This window comes from Manacus candei, unplaced genomic scaffold (assembly GCF_025592945.1).
Source record: "Manacus candei isolate 608988 ecotype Guabito, Panama unplaced genomic scaffold, ASM2559294v1 h1tg000088l, whole genome shotgun sequence".
In the NCBI taxonomy this organism is placed as follows: Eukaryota; Metazoa; Chordata; class Aves; order Passeriformes; family Pipridae; genus Manacus; species Manacus candei.
In genome coordinates this window covers 3,710,088-3,726,856 of record NW_026138136.1, presented here as the reverse complement: position 1 = coordinate 3,726,856, position 16,769 = coordinate 3,710,088, and the positions used below count along the sequence as shown (strand labels likewise).

The 16,769-nt window shown below is 36.7% G+C and overlaps 1 protein-coding gene across 1 annotated transcript in view; it reads right to left on the bottom strand.

Annotated features, from left to right (window-relative positions):
• LOC127482479 (dynein axonemal heavy chain 5-like) overlaps positions 1–16,639 on the bottom strand; it is a 158,229-nt gene extending 141,590 nt beyond the window's left edge. The window contains exons 1-12 of the mRNA XM_051812846.1: positions 16,548–16,639; positions 16,096–16,282; positions 13,154–13,254; positions 11,483–11,671; positions 11,308–11,382; positions 8,862–8,948; positions 7,390–7,461; positions 4,817–4,918; positions 3,732–3,918; positions 2,391–2,556; positions 2,185–2,278; positions 882–980 (exon numbers count right to left, since the gene is read on the bottom strand). Coding sequence (XP_051668806.1) covers positions 882–980; positions 2,185–2,278; positions 2,391–2,556; positions 3,732–3,918; positions 4,817–4,918; positions 7,390–7,461; positions 8,862–8,948; positions 11,308–11,382; positions 11,483–11,671; positions 13,154–13,254; positions 16,096–16,258 — 1,335 coding nt within the window. The 5' untranslated portion in view covers positions 16,259–16,282; positions 16,548–16,639. The remainder of the gene's footprint in view (positions 1–881; positions 981–2,184; positions 2,279–2,390; positions 2,557–3,731; positions 3,919–4,816; positions 4,919–7,389; positions 7,462–8,861; positions 8,949–11,307; positions 11,383–11,482; positions 11,672–13,153; positions 13,255–16,095; positions 16,283–16,547) is intronic.
• Positions 16,640–16,769: the final 130 nt, after the last annotated feature.

Below are 16,769 nucleotides of genomic sequence, written 5' to 3'. Positions count from 1 at the left end.
GGAAAGACAACAATAATCTCACTCTTAGTGAGGATACTGAACTGTACAGTTTTCTCTCCCATAGAAAGATTTCACAGAAATGCATGTAAGCCAGATACACTGAGAACCCAGAACAAGAGACAGTGACTGATCTGGAAAAGGATAACAAAAATATGGTATCTAAAATTTGAATCCAATATGGCTTCTAGCCAATATGGCTAGAAGAAGAGCAGTGTAAAATAGTACAGTAGATTCAAAAGTACTCAAGCTTTGAAAACATTGTTTAGAAAAATTGTAATCAGATGGATCATGTGTCAATGTTCTGAAATGTGTGAACTTAGACAATTTTGCCTGGTGACTGTATCTTCAAAATTCATGTTCTCACTTAAAAAAATGAACTCTGAGACCCACATGGTTATGAAAATAAATTTTATCAACCAGGATGACAGTGCTACGTGCAAAAGAAACAGCTTTAGCCTGTAAAATAAGTGGAAGCCAACCAATTTCAGCTCAAGATCACTTTATGACATTTGCAATAAAACAATCCCAAATAACTTCTAACTGAAGCATGCAGACAGGAAGAGGTGCCCTATGTAAGGCCCAAGCTCACAAAGGCAATTCAGTTCATTATCAGGCTCGGAAAAACAGTCTTATGCTTAGTTTTTTCATGCCCTTCAATTATCTTCTGGAATGACAACTACTTCCTACACAGAAAAAAAAAAAAATATTATCTCTGGCTAATTCAAAATCTGTAAGCTCAATTCACTAATGCCTAAGAAGTTAAGCTGTCCACTAATCACTAAGAATGAGATAAATATTGACAGAAGTATCTTTTTTAATCAGCAAAAGCCCTTCCCTTCTTTTCCTAATTTTATATTAAATGCCTTTAGAGTACTACTTACAGGTGAAGCATTGGCAAGTGGACCAAAAAATTTATCCAATGTATATAAATATCTCACATTGTCTTTAGCTTCATTGGCAGCAATTGTTATACTACTATCCTGAAGGGAGGGGAAAGAAAAAAAAGAAATACAATTATTACTGTGAAAATTTTCTGAATAGGTTCTTGCTCTTTTACGGCGCACACTATCACAAGATTGTGATTCCATCTTGCAAGCTTTTTCACACAGAAGTGCTTTCAATTATGTAATTTATTTTTTACATAAGAAATAACTGCTTTTACATGCAAAAATTGGTAAGATATTCCTGGCAATCAGCAACATCTTGGATGAGGTTTAAAGGAAGTCCTTACTCAGACCCCCAAAGCTTTTCCTTCCTCATGGAAGTACATTAGTGTGGTTTTGATAATCCAACTTAAATTGTAGAATTGTTTCAGCATGGTACCCGCTCTACAGAATTTAGACAAGACCCCTGAAATGTACCAGAGTTTCCCAACATTTTTTAATAAACACTTGTTAGGGAAAATGAGTTCACAGCTAATGCATGTATCTTTCTGTTCATGTCAGGTGGAACTACTCAGTACTTAAGGGGCTATTTTGTATGAAGAAAGAAATCCAACTCATCGTCCTTGGGTTGTACTTGCTCTGTACAGACACTTTGATCCAAATACCATTTATCAAATAAGTCAGCAAATATGGTAAGTAAATAAAACAAAAACTCAGTAAGGTAGCACTGTTTTCCTGGTCTGTTTTCAAAACAGTAGAATACTTTCTTATGTGCTAGAAGACCTGCATTCTGGTGTTTGAGGGTGGGTGTGGGTGAGTGTTTGATTGACTGTACGTGGTCTACAGCTTATTTTTTCTGACTTGCCTACAGTTTTGACTGATAAGTTTACATTACAGCTATCCACTTATCTGAAGTAGCAGTTATGCTACAAAAAGTCAGCTGTCAATAATTTTAAATGCAATATGATGAACACATTTCAGACACCTCTACAGTTGGCCTGCTCAGGGTTCAGCTGGTGAGAGACAAAAAGATGTTGTATTGTTCCATTGCTTTACTTCTGCACAACCATTTCACCTATTATGTTAATGACAGACACATTACAAAAGCACTGACTTCTTTTCAAGTTATCTATTTAACTTCAGAATCATTGATGTTATATGTTCCAACAAATGGATATTTACCACAGTACAAAACCAGCATAAACACTCAAAGCTATTTTTAGCATTGTGTTCAGTTCTGTGTGTATTACAAATACAGTACTGTAATAATTTAAAACTTAAATTAGAAAGTAGTAATTACCAGTTCTTTCCACTGCTTTAATGTCTTTGATCTTGCTGCCTGAAGAATACTTATAATTTTCTTTACTCTTGAACTCTTGATCTCATCTAAAAGGCTTTGAAGAAAGAAACACATCTAATACTCACTTTGGGATGAAAGTTTACATTTATTTCTAAAAATACGTTTTTTCCCCCAAGACTCTGTGAGAAATAATGCAGAGATTTGACCTGTTAAATGATGACATTCTTGTCTTCCAGTGTTCCAGTTCTGCAGATGGACCAACATCATCAGCTTCTCTTCTTATTTGTTCACTCTCCACTAAAACTTGTCTGATCTGTTTGGTCCAAATCCTGATCACTTCTTCAAGTCTCTCAGTGACTTCTGTGTTACTGCCTTCAAAATCATAGAATTGGACAGTCTTATAAGCACCAGGAAATAAACACAGAATTTTAAACTACAGATGTGAAATGTTCTTGCAAAACATAATCTAAGACTATGTAAACTGAGTATATTCGAATCACTGACCAACAACAGGAAAGGATTAAGACTGTAACAACAAGCACACATAAAACTTGTATCTATCTACTCTGCTACTGTTGTATATCCTTTACAGTGGAAACAGTTAAAAATACAGGGAGTTCATATAAAAAACCAAAATACAGCATTATGGTTTGGGGAGAATCATGTTTCATAGGTCCAAGAAATGCATTAACTAGGTGTATATTTTTCTGCTTGCATTTCATAAGCAAGGGCTTACTTTATATTTCTCTCTTTCTGCCACTGCAGTCTATTCCACATTAAAAGCATCCCATAGCAGATGCAATTATTAACAGCCATAAAAAACCACTAGATTTTTAAGTCAGCATATCTTTTAGACTGCCCTAGCAGCTGCAAGACTCCAGTTCATTTGGTGCATTACATTTAGGACTAATGGAGCTTGTGCTACTTAATGGATCTAAAGAACTTGTCCAGCTATACAACATTATTATCTAATCTTAAGGTCAGTAGTTCTGTGGAAGCTCTCATGACATAGGCTAATGTAGGCATGAGAAGGACTGCAAAGTATTGACTGGTTTGGCATTATTTCACTCTGAAAATATTGATACAACATGGTGGAAAGCTATTGTTGAAAGAGACATAACTACTCTTTTTCTTACATAAACATATATGTATATACACATTTTTTTATAAATACATCTGTTTTTATTCACAGAGTCAGACTTGATATTGGATAGGGTATTTCCAGTATTAAAGAAAGTGAACAGTACACAAACTAGTAGATGGTTTCACTCAGCAACTACTTGGCCAGCAAACTAGGAGGGGCAAAGGCAGCTGTTTACATGATATATGAAGCTATTACCTAATTCTTTAAGAACTACAAATTAAAGGATGGGCAAATGATTGATGATTTTATGATTATGTAGTCAGAAACCCGGCAAGAGTAAGCAGAAAAATGTATACAGCTCAGGGAAGATGAATTAATTCTTCAAAGTAAATTTTTACTAATGACGTAACATTTATTTTATAAACAGCGCCACTGTGTTTGCTTTGGTGTATGAATTACTCACCTGCAGTTATGTAGTCAGATGGGTTCTGTAAGTTGCTGACATAAATATCAATATCCACTTTTGTGAGCTGAATTTTATCTTCTATATTCTGTCTTGATGATGACAAAGTACCCACAAATTTATCCACTGTATAAAGAAAGTCTTGTATCTGGCTGTTCTTCAAGCCTTCTTTCACAGCTCCCCAGTTCTGATTATTTTATGATTTATGAATAAAAAAAAAATTAAAATGAGGATCACACTTTCTTTTGTTTTTTTGACCACAAAAGGTATTTTTCATTAGAAAGGTATTTCTTATTCATGGCAGTATATAAAGATTTATCATCATGCCATTTAAAAGACGCTCATCTTTATAGTGTGCCTTGATTTAATTATTCTATTAGACAAGAAGAGACAAACTAGCAAAAGGTTCTAAGAAATAAAAATGTCTCCGTGCTCTCACTGACTTCATACCAAATTGCATTTTTTAGCTTGATTTTTCTCCTTCCGAACAGAGAAAACAGATTCTAATCTCTTTTCCTGCTCCTGGGTGCGAGAAAATGATGGCATACAGTAACAGCATAAAACATCATCATTCTCAACAGACACTGAGCTTCATTTTATTTCCCACCTCTGAACGTGTACTTCCAGAGGAAACTTAACCAACTGTGATGCTTTGTGAGTGCCACAGGATAAGGACAATGCAAAGAAGCTGGATATTCTGGCTGCAATACAGTGCTTGCTGTCCACAGTCTACAATAAAGTCATGGATTGATCCCTTGTGCTGCCAGAAGGACTTGACACTTCTTTCAGTCTAGTTTTAATGAAGTCATCACAGTTTTACCTTAGTATGATTGTTATGTTATGCTCTCCTTTAACATAATAATTACAGCTGGTGCTATTGCTTGAAAATAAACAATAACTACATGAATTTCAAACACTTTTATACAAATTGCATAACTCCCCAAAAGGTCTGTATTAGACTTGTGTCTTCTTGTATCCTCTATTCTATGTCCAACTAATGCACAAACAGAACTGCAGCAGCCACATGCCTTAATTCCACATATTCTTGAGAAAAAAAAAAAAGAAAATACTAGTTTTTTGATTACCTGTTGGGATTTAAGTGCTGGTATCATGATCTGGGACAAGAAAAATTCCAGGCCCTGGAGGGTATTTCCATTAGGACAATCAAACATACCAAAATTCACCTCCTTCAGGAAGAAACAAAAATTAGCAGAGTGCATATAAACTTCTGCAGCATTACACTATTTGAGTGAAATGCAGATACATGGCAGACATATGGCAGTCCATAACTATGTAGGTTCCATGAGGATATTGCCCCCCAGCTACCAAATTTGAATTAGACAGAAAATAAAATCCAACCAAATTCCAACACTTGCTCTTGAGTCACCAGAAAAGTCAGTCCCAAACTGTAGCAACACTCCAGCAAAGAATTAAAATTAAACATATAACATCAGTGCATTTATTAATTTTAACAGAACTATATGTCTATTTTTCTCATTTACAGGAACAGCTTCCATCTATCACAAATGCCTAAAAAAGGACAAAAAAATGTATCGGGCAAGAAATGCCTCTCTTGGTTGCACAGTTCTCTCAAGTTCATTGTTAATAAGCTTATGCTTAGGAAGTACTCCTTTACTGAGAGGGCAAACAGTGGAACAGGCTTCCTAGAGAGGCAGGCAATGTCCCAAGCCTATCTGAGTTTAAGATGCATTTGGACAATGCCATTAACAATATGCTTTAACTTTTGGTCAGCCCTGAAGTGGTCAGGCGGTTGGACTAGATGGTCATTGTAGGTCCCTTCCAACTGAAATATTCTATTTTATTCTATCCTATCTTGGTCTAGTTAATGTGAAGCAAGAAGCAGTAAATTGCTGAAGCTGGGGAAAGACAATACTGATGGGTGGAGTTTTATTGCAGAACACAAAGCATAAATTAGAAGAAGCGAGAGACTGCATCTTTTCCCAACACTATCCACTTATGGCTTCATTGGCTTTTCTGTTACCAGCATTTTGCACACCGATGTATACATCCTGAACATGGGCTGTGTGCTTTCTACTACCCCTACTGACTAGCCACTTTGGCTCTGGATATGCCTCTTTATCAGAGAGGGAGCCTCATTTAGAACTTCTGAACTGCACAAACATACACTGATTTTACCTTCATCATAATTGCTTCATTGATATGAGGAAAAGTGTACTAAGTTCTGCCCTGGAAGCTTCTACTCCCAACTTTGACCTGTGCAAAGACAGCGATTCCAGAGTGTTTTAGAAAAGCCTCTACAAATGATTTTTTTGTAGAGGCTTTTACACTCTTGGCCATCTTGGTCATTAATTTCACTAGTTTTTTCTTCCAAGTTCTCCACTGGCATGCAAAAGAACTGCATTTAAGACATTTAGTTGCTATGTATGGGTGAAATACTATGTCCTAACAATATTACAGTATTATAATCCCACTAGAGTAGTGGGATTATAGTAGAGGTTAGAAAGCTTTTTCCCATAAAGTGGAGGAATTACAGATGACAATGCAGGCATCATTCTGCTTGAGAAGTGCTTATGAGGAAAACCAGGTTTCTTTGCATGTCTGAACATGTTCCCTGGGAGGCAATGCCCACAAGAAAGGTCTCCTAAACTACTTCCTCCTGCAAGAGGGTGGGTTAAGAAAATAGCAGAAGGAAGTAACAGAAGAGCAATGCAGAAATTAACTGACCTCTATTTTTCCCCGTCAGATGCTTTTGACAATGCTAATTTCTCCCATATGACAATGTTTACACTTGTTGCAGGGAAGGGGAGATGGGGAAAATTAAGACTTCTGAATCTCTATGACAAGGGTGTTATACTAGCTAATCCATTTCTTTCCAATGGATGCTGAAGATTCAACTATTCTTGAGAAATAGCAGAAAAATGTATTTCTAGGGGGTTCCCAGGCTCTCCTTCCAACTGCTCCTACACAGCTCTCCGGGATAAACCAAAATTTGTTTTACCTTCTATAGAACCTAAAAATATTCCCTCAAATAATGAATGAAGTTTGATGACGATGCATGACAGTCCTTGTCAAAAGAGGGTGATCACAAGAGAACTGCAGAGAGAAGGCACCAAGGCAGGCAACTGAAGTGTTTGGACAACCATTATTTCTTTAATGTCTATTCTTAGGTGTTAGTATCTGGATGATCTTCTGCAAATATTTCCCAACTACATGAGTATCTCTCAAAATAAGAAAAGGTTGTTACAGCATATTTCTTATACAAAAGAAGCTATAAAGGGTTGAAAAACCTTCCATTAGTTACTTTCAAGTATCATCTTTATTTTAAAAGTCTAAAAGATACAGTTTAAGTGCAGCATTTCCATAATTTAGGCTCATTACTTAAAATAAAATCTCCTGGTTTAGGTCTTTACTCCCTATTTCCATTAAAATTTATATTTTAATTAATAATTAATGATGAATTTTTATTAAAATCTTGTTTTTAATAATATTGCACTAATTTATAAATCATTAGAATTTTACTTTATCACAGATACTTATTCACATGAAAAAGAACTTCTGTTAAACATAGAACTAGACATTTTCATGAAAGCATTCCCTACTTCTAACTCCAGTTGAGAGAAAAAAGGTCTGAGAAAATATTAAGTATACTGTAAACAGTGCATGATTTTGGACTGACCTGAGAGACATTTGATGCAGTTATAACTTCATCTGATGTCCTTAGGAAAAATGCACAAGTTCCTGTAAAGTTCTGTAAAAAGAACAAAATGCATACAGTTAAAAAGGATACATGAATACAGTAAAAGTAATTTAGTTGAAGCTTAAAGATGTGCTGAAAACAAAATCGTAAAATATTAATTAATTGTAAAATATTAATTACTCAAACAGTGAACTGCTTGCAGGATGTTTTAAATCTGCCCCTTTCAAATAAAATACTGGGTTTTCTCTCTCTAACATAAAAAATGCCCTTCTGGACAGACCTGTACTAAGAAAATGCAGTTCAGGGAGAGTTTGTGAGTTAGGCTGTTTCCCAGAGTCCATCCTTCTTGTATTCCCTGACAACCTGCAACTGTTGTATGAGAGCTGTTACATGACATATTCCTGTCTAATCATTTTAGAATCCATTTATGGACCTATCCATGATACTGTCTAACCTCTTTCTGAATCTGCCATCATAAATTTACTGAAAAAACCCACAGATATCCTCAGCTTTCAAACATCTAAAGTTCTTTTCATAAATACTTAGACAACAGATTTATTTAATTTTTTAAAAAGGGAACTTAAAAAAAGGGAAACTTGCTAAAAAGTTCCATCCAAATACCTTTTAACATGTATTTTCATTGTTTTGATGGACTGAAGTAATATAGAAGTTCCAAATCAGTACTTGAACGATGCTTATTTTTAATCTATTAGACCTAATAATAACTCAACTGTAATGAATCTGAAAAGCCATTCCAGTTGGTCCAACTGGCAGAGGAATGAACGTTACTTTTCCCTAAAAGCAAGAGAGAATTCTTCAGCTATATCTTTTCAAACATTACAATGCTAACATAAGCTCCTTGGGACCAACAAAAAAAAAATAAAACAAAAAACCAAAACATCACTATGCCTTATTCAAAGAAAATTGTATATGGAATACCCAATTTCCCCCAAAAGAGATGGAAAGAAAAAAATTAGTCAGAAGTCTTAATGGCTACTCTGAATATGCTGTTGAATAATGCTTAGACATTACAGTGAGGAGGTTGTTATAAGAATTTGAATGGTATAAAGGATTTACTCAGGTATTTTTGGAATAATTATTATATGCAAGGACATATAAAACCACTGAAGAACTGTACTTTTAAACTAGAAGTGCACAAGCACTGGAAAATACTTGACATGCAATCGTTAAAAAAAGTTACGATCTGTGATTTTTTAACCAGGGTTTATTTGACCTGCTCTCCTCTCAGATAGTCATATCACTACTTCTTTACTGGTGAGTGCCAACTTCAGCTCAAGAAATGTTGGGAGATCCTGCATTATGAGAAGAGAGACTATATCCTTAAATATCTATCCAAGAATTACAAAAAAATTGTATAACACCACACAACTGTTACACTTTTTCAATATTTCTCTTTTTAAATGTCATCTAATCAATTTTTTCAACCATACCTCAGTGGAACCCATGGTAATAAACAACTTCTTCTGAGGCAAACTGTTCGTTGACGCATCTGAACTCAATGATGCATTTGACTTTTGCTAGCAAAATTATAAATAAGAGGTTAATAAAATAAAAATTCTATAATACAAATACTTTATCCATTTGAATATAATGAAGCTCATTCTGATTCACTTAGTAACTCCCAGATAGAAATCACAAGGTTGGCTTTCTCTGAAGAATAAGCTTTGCATGAATCTCCCAGTCCCCCATAAACAGTTTCATAGCCCCATTCTTTCAGGAAAAAAAAAATCAAATAAGAAGGGAGAAAAGTCTCAGAAAATATAATAAAATTAAATCTGAAGTGTTGCCTAGAGAAATTTCCTCTGTGAAAACCAACTGGTTATTTTGCAGAAAGAGCCATGTGCCTGGTCTGCAGTGCCATAATGTACTTGTGAGAGGGATTCACAAGCAATACTGTCAGCTAGATCCTGCCAACAATGCAAAGAAACTTAGCTTTCTGCCCATTTCTTTAACCATACATCACTGGAAAACTTTCTCTCTGAGAAACCTTGCTGCCACTGGTCTCTCTCCATTGAGCTGCATCTACAACCTCTTCTCTTCGAAGCAAGAAAAAAGTCTAAGCCTAATAAAGACCTGCTTCCCTCTAACTTTGTGTCATGCATTTTGGTAAAAAATCTGTTGAAACCTAGAAGAATGTGATAGAAAGTTATGTGGAATATGTCTGCAGGTATATTTCTCTTTAAAGTCGAAGAGAGCCTTATTCCAAAAAAGTCAAGTGTTCAGCTCCTGCTAGACTAAATGTGTGATGGATGATATACAGTGGTGGTTCCCCACTTCCACCCCAAATCAGCATTTGCTGAACCTTATGCACAGTTTCAAGTGAACATCATGCACCTAAGCTGGTGAAAAAAGAGAGATGAGAAGCAGCAAAGAAAGGTGCTTTGATAAATCTTGGTACAAACATGCCTACTTGTCAGGCCAATGGTCTGCCCTGGCCCATATTTTGTCTCCAAGAATGGCCAAAAATGGATAAGAACAGGGTAAGCATGTATAATACTGCCCTTGAGTAATCTCCAATTCTCCAATATGTTTGAAATAAAACTGTTGACTGAACAGTCAAATTAATGAGCTCTCTTCACTCATCAGAATGTGGTGGAAGATGCTAGAGATGGCATTCATACTTTCTATCAGAAACATTTATTTATATGCTATGCTGCTTCTGAAACAGAATTCTCATTAAATAATTTTTTAATGAGTAAAAAGGTCAAAATAAAACAAAATTAAATGTAGCAATGAAATGTTTCATTTAATCCAGGCTGGACATTTATTTCTGACTTGTCAGTTAAGGGAATGCCAAGATTTTTAGTTTCATCTTGATTTAAGTCAGAGAACAACACATTTATCCTGGAAACATGCATGCACATCCCAGTGAAATGAAAAGCTGATTCAACTGTTTTGACAGCTGAGCTCATTCTGTGCTTTGCAAAGTCTCTAAGCAATTCCAGTAACACTCAGAAGTTCTTTTAATTTATCTAGGTAATAATGATTCTGTAATTCATTCTTGCATTTAGCTGATGATCAAGCATATTAATCAGATTTCCTCCTCAACTAGCCTAAAATACCACCACATGGTGAGTTAGCTCTTCCCTATCATGGCTCCTCGATGGCATAATCTGAAAGGACTGATGAAGGACTTCTGAAGTTCTGAAAGCCCACAACAGTTGTGTTAGACAATTGTCAAGGTCACTTGGCACCTTCTGATATCACACATTCAGTGGAAGCTGAACAAATTATTTTGCTCTTTATGCAGAGGCTACTGCTTCTCAAAACTTAAGAGGAGAAAAATACAGCTTGGGGACCACAACTGCCTTATTTCTCGTCTTAGTTGTCCAAGCTTAAGATTATTTTCTGCAGAATGGGACAGACCTGAATATGAAGCCACCTTAATTTAGAAAGAAATTGCATCATTTTTCACTGTCTTGAATAACTGCTTTGTCCATTGTAGAACTGGTGTATTTCAAACCAAAAGAAGATGAAATAGTTCTTACATAGACAGCTCTCCCATTCCTATAATACTTATGCTAGCTAATCTAGTATTTTTAAACTCTGAATACTGTGAACACTGTCTCAATTACCTTTATCACTTTTGAAGTCTGGATTTTTACTCTACTTGGCTGTTTTTAAGTTTTCTTTTGTGAAAACAAGAACAGTATCAAATTATGTCACAGAACAGGGCATCCTCCCATTTCCATGTAAGCCAAGATGGATCTAAACAATGGATCTCATCTAAACAATGAGATCCAAGTTCTTTCCATATTGGCATGCATAGCAAAAAAAAAAAATCTGTTAAGATTTTCTGAATTTTGTAACAGTCAAGTGATTTATTTTTTTAAAAAATGCAACTTTGCCTTTGCAGAAGTAATAATGGAAACCTACCTGCAATATATCTTGGTAAAAGAAGAGCAACTTTTTAAGTCCACTAGGGACAAAGAATTGTTCTATAAGTTGAAACTAAAAAAAAAAGATAAAATTGTAGTTAATTGTGAAGTAGTTTCAAAAGACTAAAAATTTTGGAAACATTTTTAGCAATAAGAATTTAATTCATATTTACCTTGTCATCAGAAATAATAGCTTCCTCCACTTGCTGCTCACTCAAGTCTATCCCATCTGCTAATCTTGATATCAAATACTTGTGTCTTCCATCTATCTGAGCTCTTCTCTCTTCTTTAGTTACTTCGGCTTGCTTGGCTAGTTCTTTTCTACTTTCACTGGAAAGTACTATGCTTTTCTTAACAGTTGTCTAGAAAATAAAAGTGTGTTATAGAGAGAGCATTTTTCCTCAGTTAAGGATTGTATTTTATATTGTTGATCTTTAAGCTGGTTTCATAAACTACTTCAAGCACGAACATAAAAAATTACATCTAAGGAATGCATAGGGAAAAGAACATTGATAATTAACCTGTTAGGCCAAAATTACTTCTCACTATAAAGCTGCTACTATGGAAACTGCAGATCTGAAACTTCAGATCAGGACCTCAGAACCAGATGTGGATCCAGGCTAAGGTCACAATACAAATCTAGCACTATTAAGGCTCTAATTCAAATCTCAGCTTTGTGAATCCAGCTTCCAAACTGTTCTATGTCCATATTCCAGATTTGGTACCAGATCTATATACTGCCAGCATTTTAATATATAATATCAAGTTGTTGCCCTAAAGGAAATAAATAAAAAAAAATACACTATAAAATCAGTCACCACATAAACAAATATAAGATTGATGATGAATGTGCAGGTCATATAAAGGTAGCAGCACAATGATAAAGAAGGAAATTAATGTAGAAAAAGGATTTTTCAAAACCTTCACATCAGTGTAAACAATACTGAAAATAGACATAGTGAGTAACATTTTGAAGTCAACAGAAAATCTTCAGAGGCTATATGAAAAACTAAAGATTTGGGTAAAAAAGTCACCACACTGATCATTTCCTGCTACACACAGCTCCCACTGACATGAGTATCTGGGGTCTGGAGATGCCTAAAGTGTGTCTGTACCTCACAATTTTCACTGAAGAAAAACAAAGATAAATTGTCACCTTACCAGTACTCTGAACTAGGAATTGTAATGATTAATACTATTCTTGGATTAAAAAAACAAAATGGTGTCCAATGTCCACCTGTGCCTCCTACCATTTAGCCTTACCCCAGATTCTGAATGGATGTGTTTCACTACTCGTCTCTACCTGCATTTCTTTGAGACCCGGAGATACAAAGAACACCTGAATACCTGTAGTTGTTGCTCAGTACCCTTCTGGTGTCTCTAAAAGCTACATCTTTTCTGATTCACCATGTTAGTCCCAACTCATCTATGTCAGTCTTTTATCACCTCTGATTTCCCTGTCAACAGCTGGATCTCTTATTTTGCATACGCCTTCTTTGCATATGCAATATGACCTTATTCAAGTATTCTTAAAAAATATTAACTTTCATCATGGCAAAGAAATGGCTATATCAGTGGATGATAGAAAAAAATACATCAAAGAAACCAAAATTCCAGTGACAGACATCGTGGCACAGAAATTCAGCGGCCTAACACCGTAGACACTTTTTAGTGGTTCACTGTTCTTTTTTTCTTGCAATTAACAGAGACCGAAGGAACCCAACACACTTAAGTATTAGACCAAGCTTTTGTCAGTGAAGACTTCAAGAAAAATCTGTAAAGAAGAAAATTCAGCAGACAAAAGGTACCTGAGTCACCACCTATTTTAGAATTAAAACACTTGCCGGAAGAACAGCAGTCAAAGATGATTCTGCGCCAGTAGATCCTAGCTCAGTGCTCCTTGTATTCAGGTTCCCTCCACGTCTGTGGTACTTACTTTCTTTGTCTAGTTAAAAAAAATGGCAAGTACTAATTATTCAGGTATATGCATAACAAATGCATTTACAAGATCTGCAGTGTTGTGTCTTCATATCTGCTGGCTAATCTCTTCTAGTGTGGGGAAACGAGACAAGAAAGGAACATTAGAAAACATGCCTCAGCAGAAACCCTTAGAAGCCATTAGGGAGAAAAGATGTCATATGATGACCTAAATCTCAAGTTGAATTTCAAACAGTGCCAACAGATAGCAAAAGAGGTAAGAAAAAACAGTATAAGGTACTAGCTTGAAGAAATCAGTTCTGGAAAAAATAGAGACTCTGAAATACTCTCACTTTTCACACCTGCTATTGTCACTCCTTTTCTGTTACTTCTTTCTATAAATTCTCATTGTCAGTCTCGTATTTCTGACAAACTTGCTACTTGCAGAGACTTGCAAGACAACTTGAGCTCATGCTATACCTGAAGAATAAAGATTGATGATATTTGCAATAAAAACAGGACACATATTTTTAGGGCATGAAGCTATCTTAGTGCGTGTAATTATGTTCTGCTAATTGTTTAAGTCTCCTTAAGAGCTTTGGAAGCCCTTTAACTTATTTAATAAAAAAATTATTGCATGCTTTTGGGGTTTTTTTCTATAAATTAGGATTTGAATATTTTAAGTAATTTGAGAAACAAATAAGAGTATTTATGTTTTCCTAATACTAAGTACAATAACTTATCTCCAGTCAGCTGCCATTTCTCTTTTTAAAATTTTAATTACAAAGCATTCCTAAATATTGCTTTATCTCTCTTTAACAGAAATACTGTTTTAATTAGTTTCAAAAAGATGATTATTTGAAAGCACTGAACAATGCTACTTGTAATTTCTACATCTTGCTTTCAGTCCATTTTATTTCTCCAAATATAATATTTATGTCCCATCATTAGCAGCAAATAGGATCATCAGTAGAGCATCCAGTAATGCTAAGGAGCAGCTCACTAAACTTTCATGAATTACTGTTTAATCTGTTCTAAATATATGATAAAACTGAAATTCTGATTTCCTTATAAATTTTCTTACAGATTGTATCTCTTTTCTCCTGATTATAATGTATTATTCACAGAATCATAGAATGGTTGAAATTGGGATTCCTAGAAGTCTAGTCCAGTCTCCCCTGCTCAAGCAGGGTTACTTACAGCCACTTGCCCAGGACCATTTCCATATGACTTGTGAATATCTCCAAGGATGGATACCCCCTAACCTCCCTGGGCAACCTGTGCCAGTACTCGGTCACCCTCACAATGCAAACGTGCTTCATGATGCTCAGAGAGAACCTCCTGTGTTTCAGTTTATGCCACTGCCTCTGATGCTGTCACTGGACACCACTGCAGAGAGCTCGACTCCGTCTTCCTTACACTCTCCCTTCAGGTATTTATATGCATAGAAAAGATACCCCTCAGATCCAGCTCCATCAGCCTTTTGTCACTGAAGAGGTGCTCCAGTGCCTTCATCATCTTCATGGCCTTCACTGGACTCTCTCCAGTATATCCATGTCTCTCTTGTACTGGGGAGCCTAAAACTGGACACTGTACTCCAGGTGAGGCCTTACCATTGCTGAGTGGAGAGAATGGATTACCCCCTTTAACCTGGTGGTAATACTCCTCATTCAGCCCATGGCATTATCAGCCTTCTTTGCCACAAGGCCCCATTGCCAGCTCACGTTCAACTTGGGTGTCCACAAGGACCCTCAGGTTCTTTCCTGTCAATCTCTTCTCCAGGTGTTCAGCCCTCAACTTGTAATGTTGCATGGGCTTGTTCACCCCCAGGTGCAGGAATTTTCACTTCCTCTTGTTGAACTGCCTGAGGTTCCTGTTAGCCCTTCTCTTCAGCCTCTGGAGGTCCCTCTGGAGGTCCCTCTGGAGGGCAGCACAACCCTCAGGTGTATCAGCCATCCCTCCCATTTATGTGCCATCACTACCCTTGCTGAGGTTACCCTCTGCCCCATCATCCAGATCATTAATGAAAATGTTGAACAGGACTGGACCCGTACTGACCCCTGGGGTTCACCACTACCTTCTGGGCTCCCGCTGGACTTTGTGCTGCTGATCACCACCCTCTGAGCTTGTCCGTTCAATCAGTTTTCAATCCACCTCACTTTTTGCTCAGCCAGTCCACACTTCAACAGCTTCTATTGGAGGATCTTACAGGAGTGAAGGGGAAATTTAAATTTTAACCTCTCAGCAACAGTAATTTGTAACCTAGGAATGATCTGGCATGAAGAACAAAAGGGCCCAAGTGAAGGAGGTGTTAAGATGGCTGGAAGCAGGAATGCCAGAGGCAGAACAACTCCCAGTACGGGAGCATAGTTTCCCCTGGTAATGAGATAAGAAACAGCCACATCATTGTCTTGTAGCCATCCTGGAATGCCAGGCTGAGAGTCTACCTTTGGGCAGCAGAGTTGGTCTGAGGTGCTCCATACTGATGCAAGTGTATGTAAGTGTATACAAAGAATTGCTTCATCAAGCATCTTTGCAGACTTCTTAGAGAATCGGTTATGGTGTTAAGACTGTCCAATGCATTGTTTATTAATTTTTATATTTATTTCAGCACAGTGTTTAATCCACTTCAAGAGGCACAATAAAAATTTCCCAACAGGAGAATGTCAAAAGCATAGACCCATTTGTTTATTTACATGTACATATTTATTTATTTATGAAGCTGCAATCTGCACATTGCAGTCCCTACACTGGCACATTCAGAACAGTACATACCCACTCAGCTATTTAATAATTGGTTTTTCATTTTGTTCCTGGATTTCTTTTCCATACAAAGCCAACATGAAGTACTTATTATTTTCTCCCTTACCTTTTTTTATAGCAATGAGAGGTGGACAGAGATCAATATGAGGTTTGGAAGAAAGCTGCATTCCTCTCAGTTGTTCTGATTCCTGCTGTGCAGAGTGACCAGGAGAGGAACTAGGCTCGACTCTTTCCCCTAACTCGGTCTCACCTCCCACAGTCTCCTCCATCTGCACCGCCACACAAAAATCAACCTAAAATCAACAAAAAATGACTGGACAATGTAATATCCTATTAACCACACCTTCAGTATTTTTATCCCTGTTACAGCATCAGTATCAGACTAGCGAGGAAGGGAAAAAACAATTCTCTACTTGTGGTCACTGATTTAAAAAGAGAAGATCTAAGCAGATTTCAAAATGATAAACGCTCCTCTAAGGTTGCCTGTCACCAAAACTTTATTTCTAATTGCATAACTATAATTTCCCTCCAATTAAGCTGCTGCAGGTGGGAACTCACGTGTTGGGGCGACAGGTTAAGCTTCTTCTTAGGCGGCAGCTGCAGGTCTGGCTGCGAAGTGCTCGGCACAGAGTGTCGACTGAGGCACTTGATTAGTGTCAAGCAGGTTTTAAAGCCTGCGGTCTGCCTGGGCACTTGGCGTTGCCGGCAGCTGCTATGGCAACCCCTACACAAACCCAGCTAACAACCCAGTCCCCAGGAGGCACCTCGTGACGTCCAAAT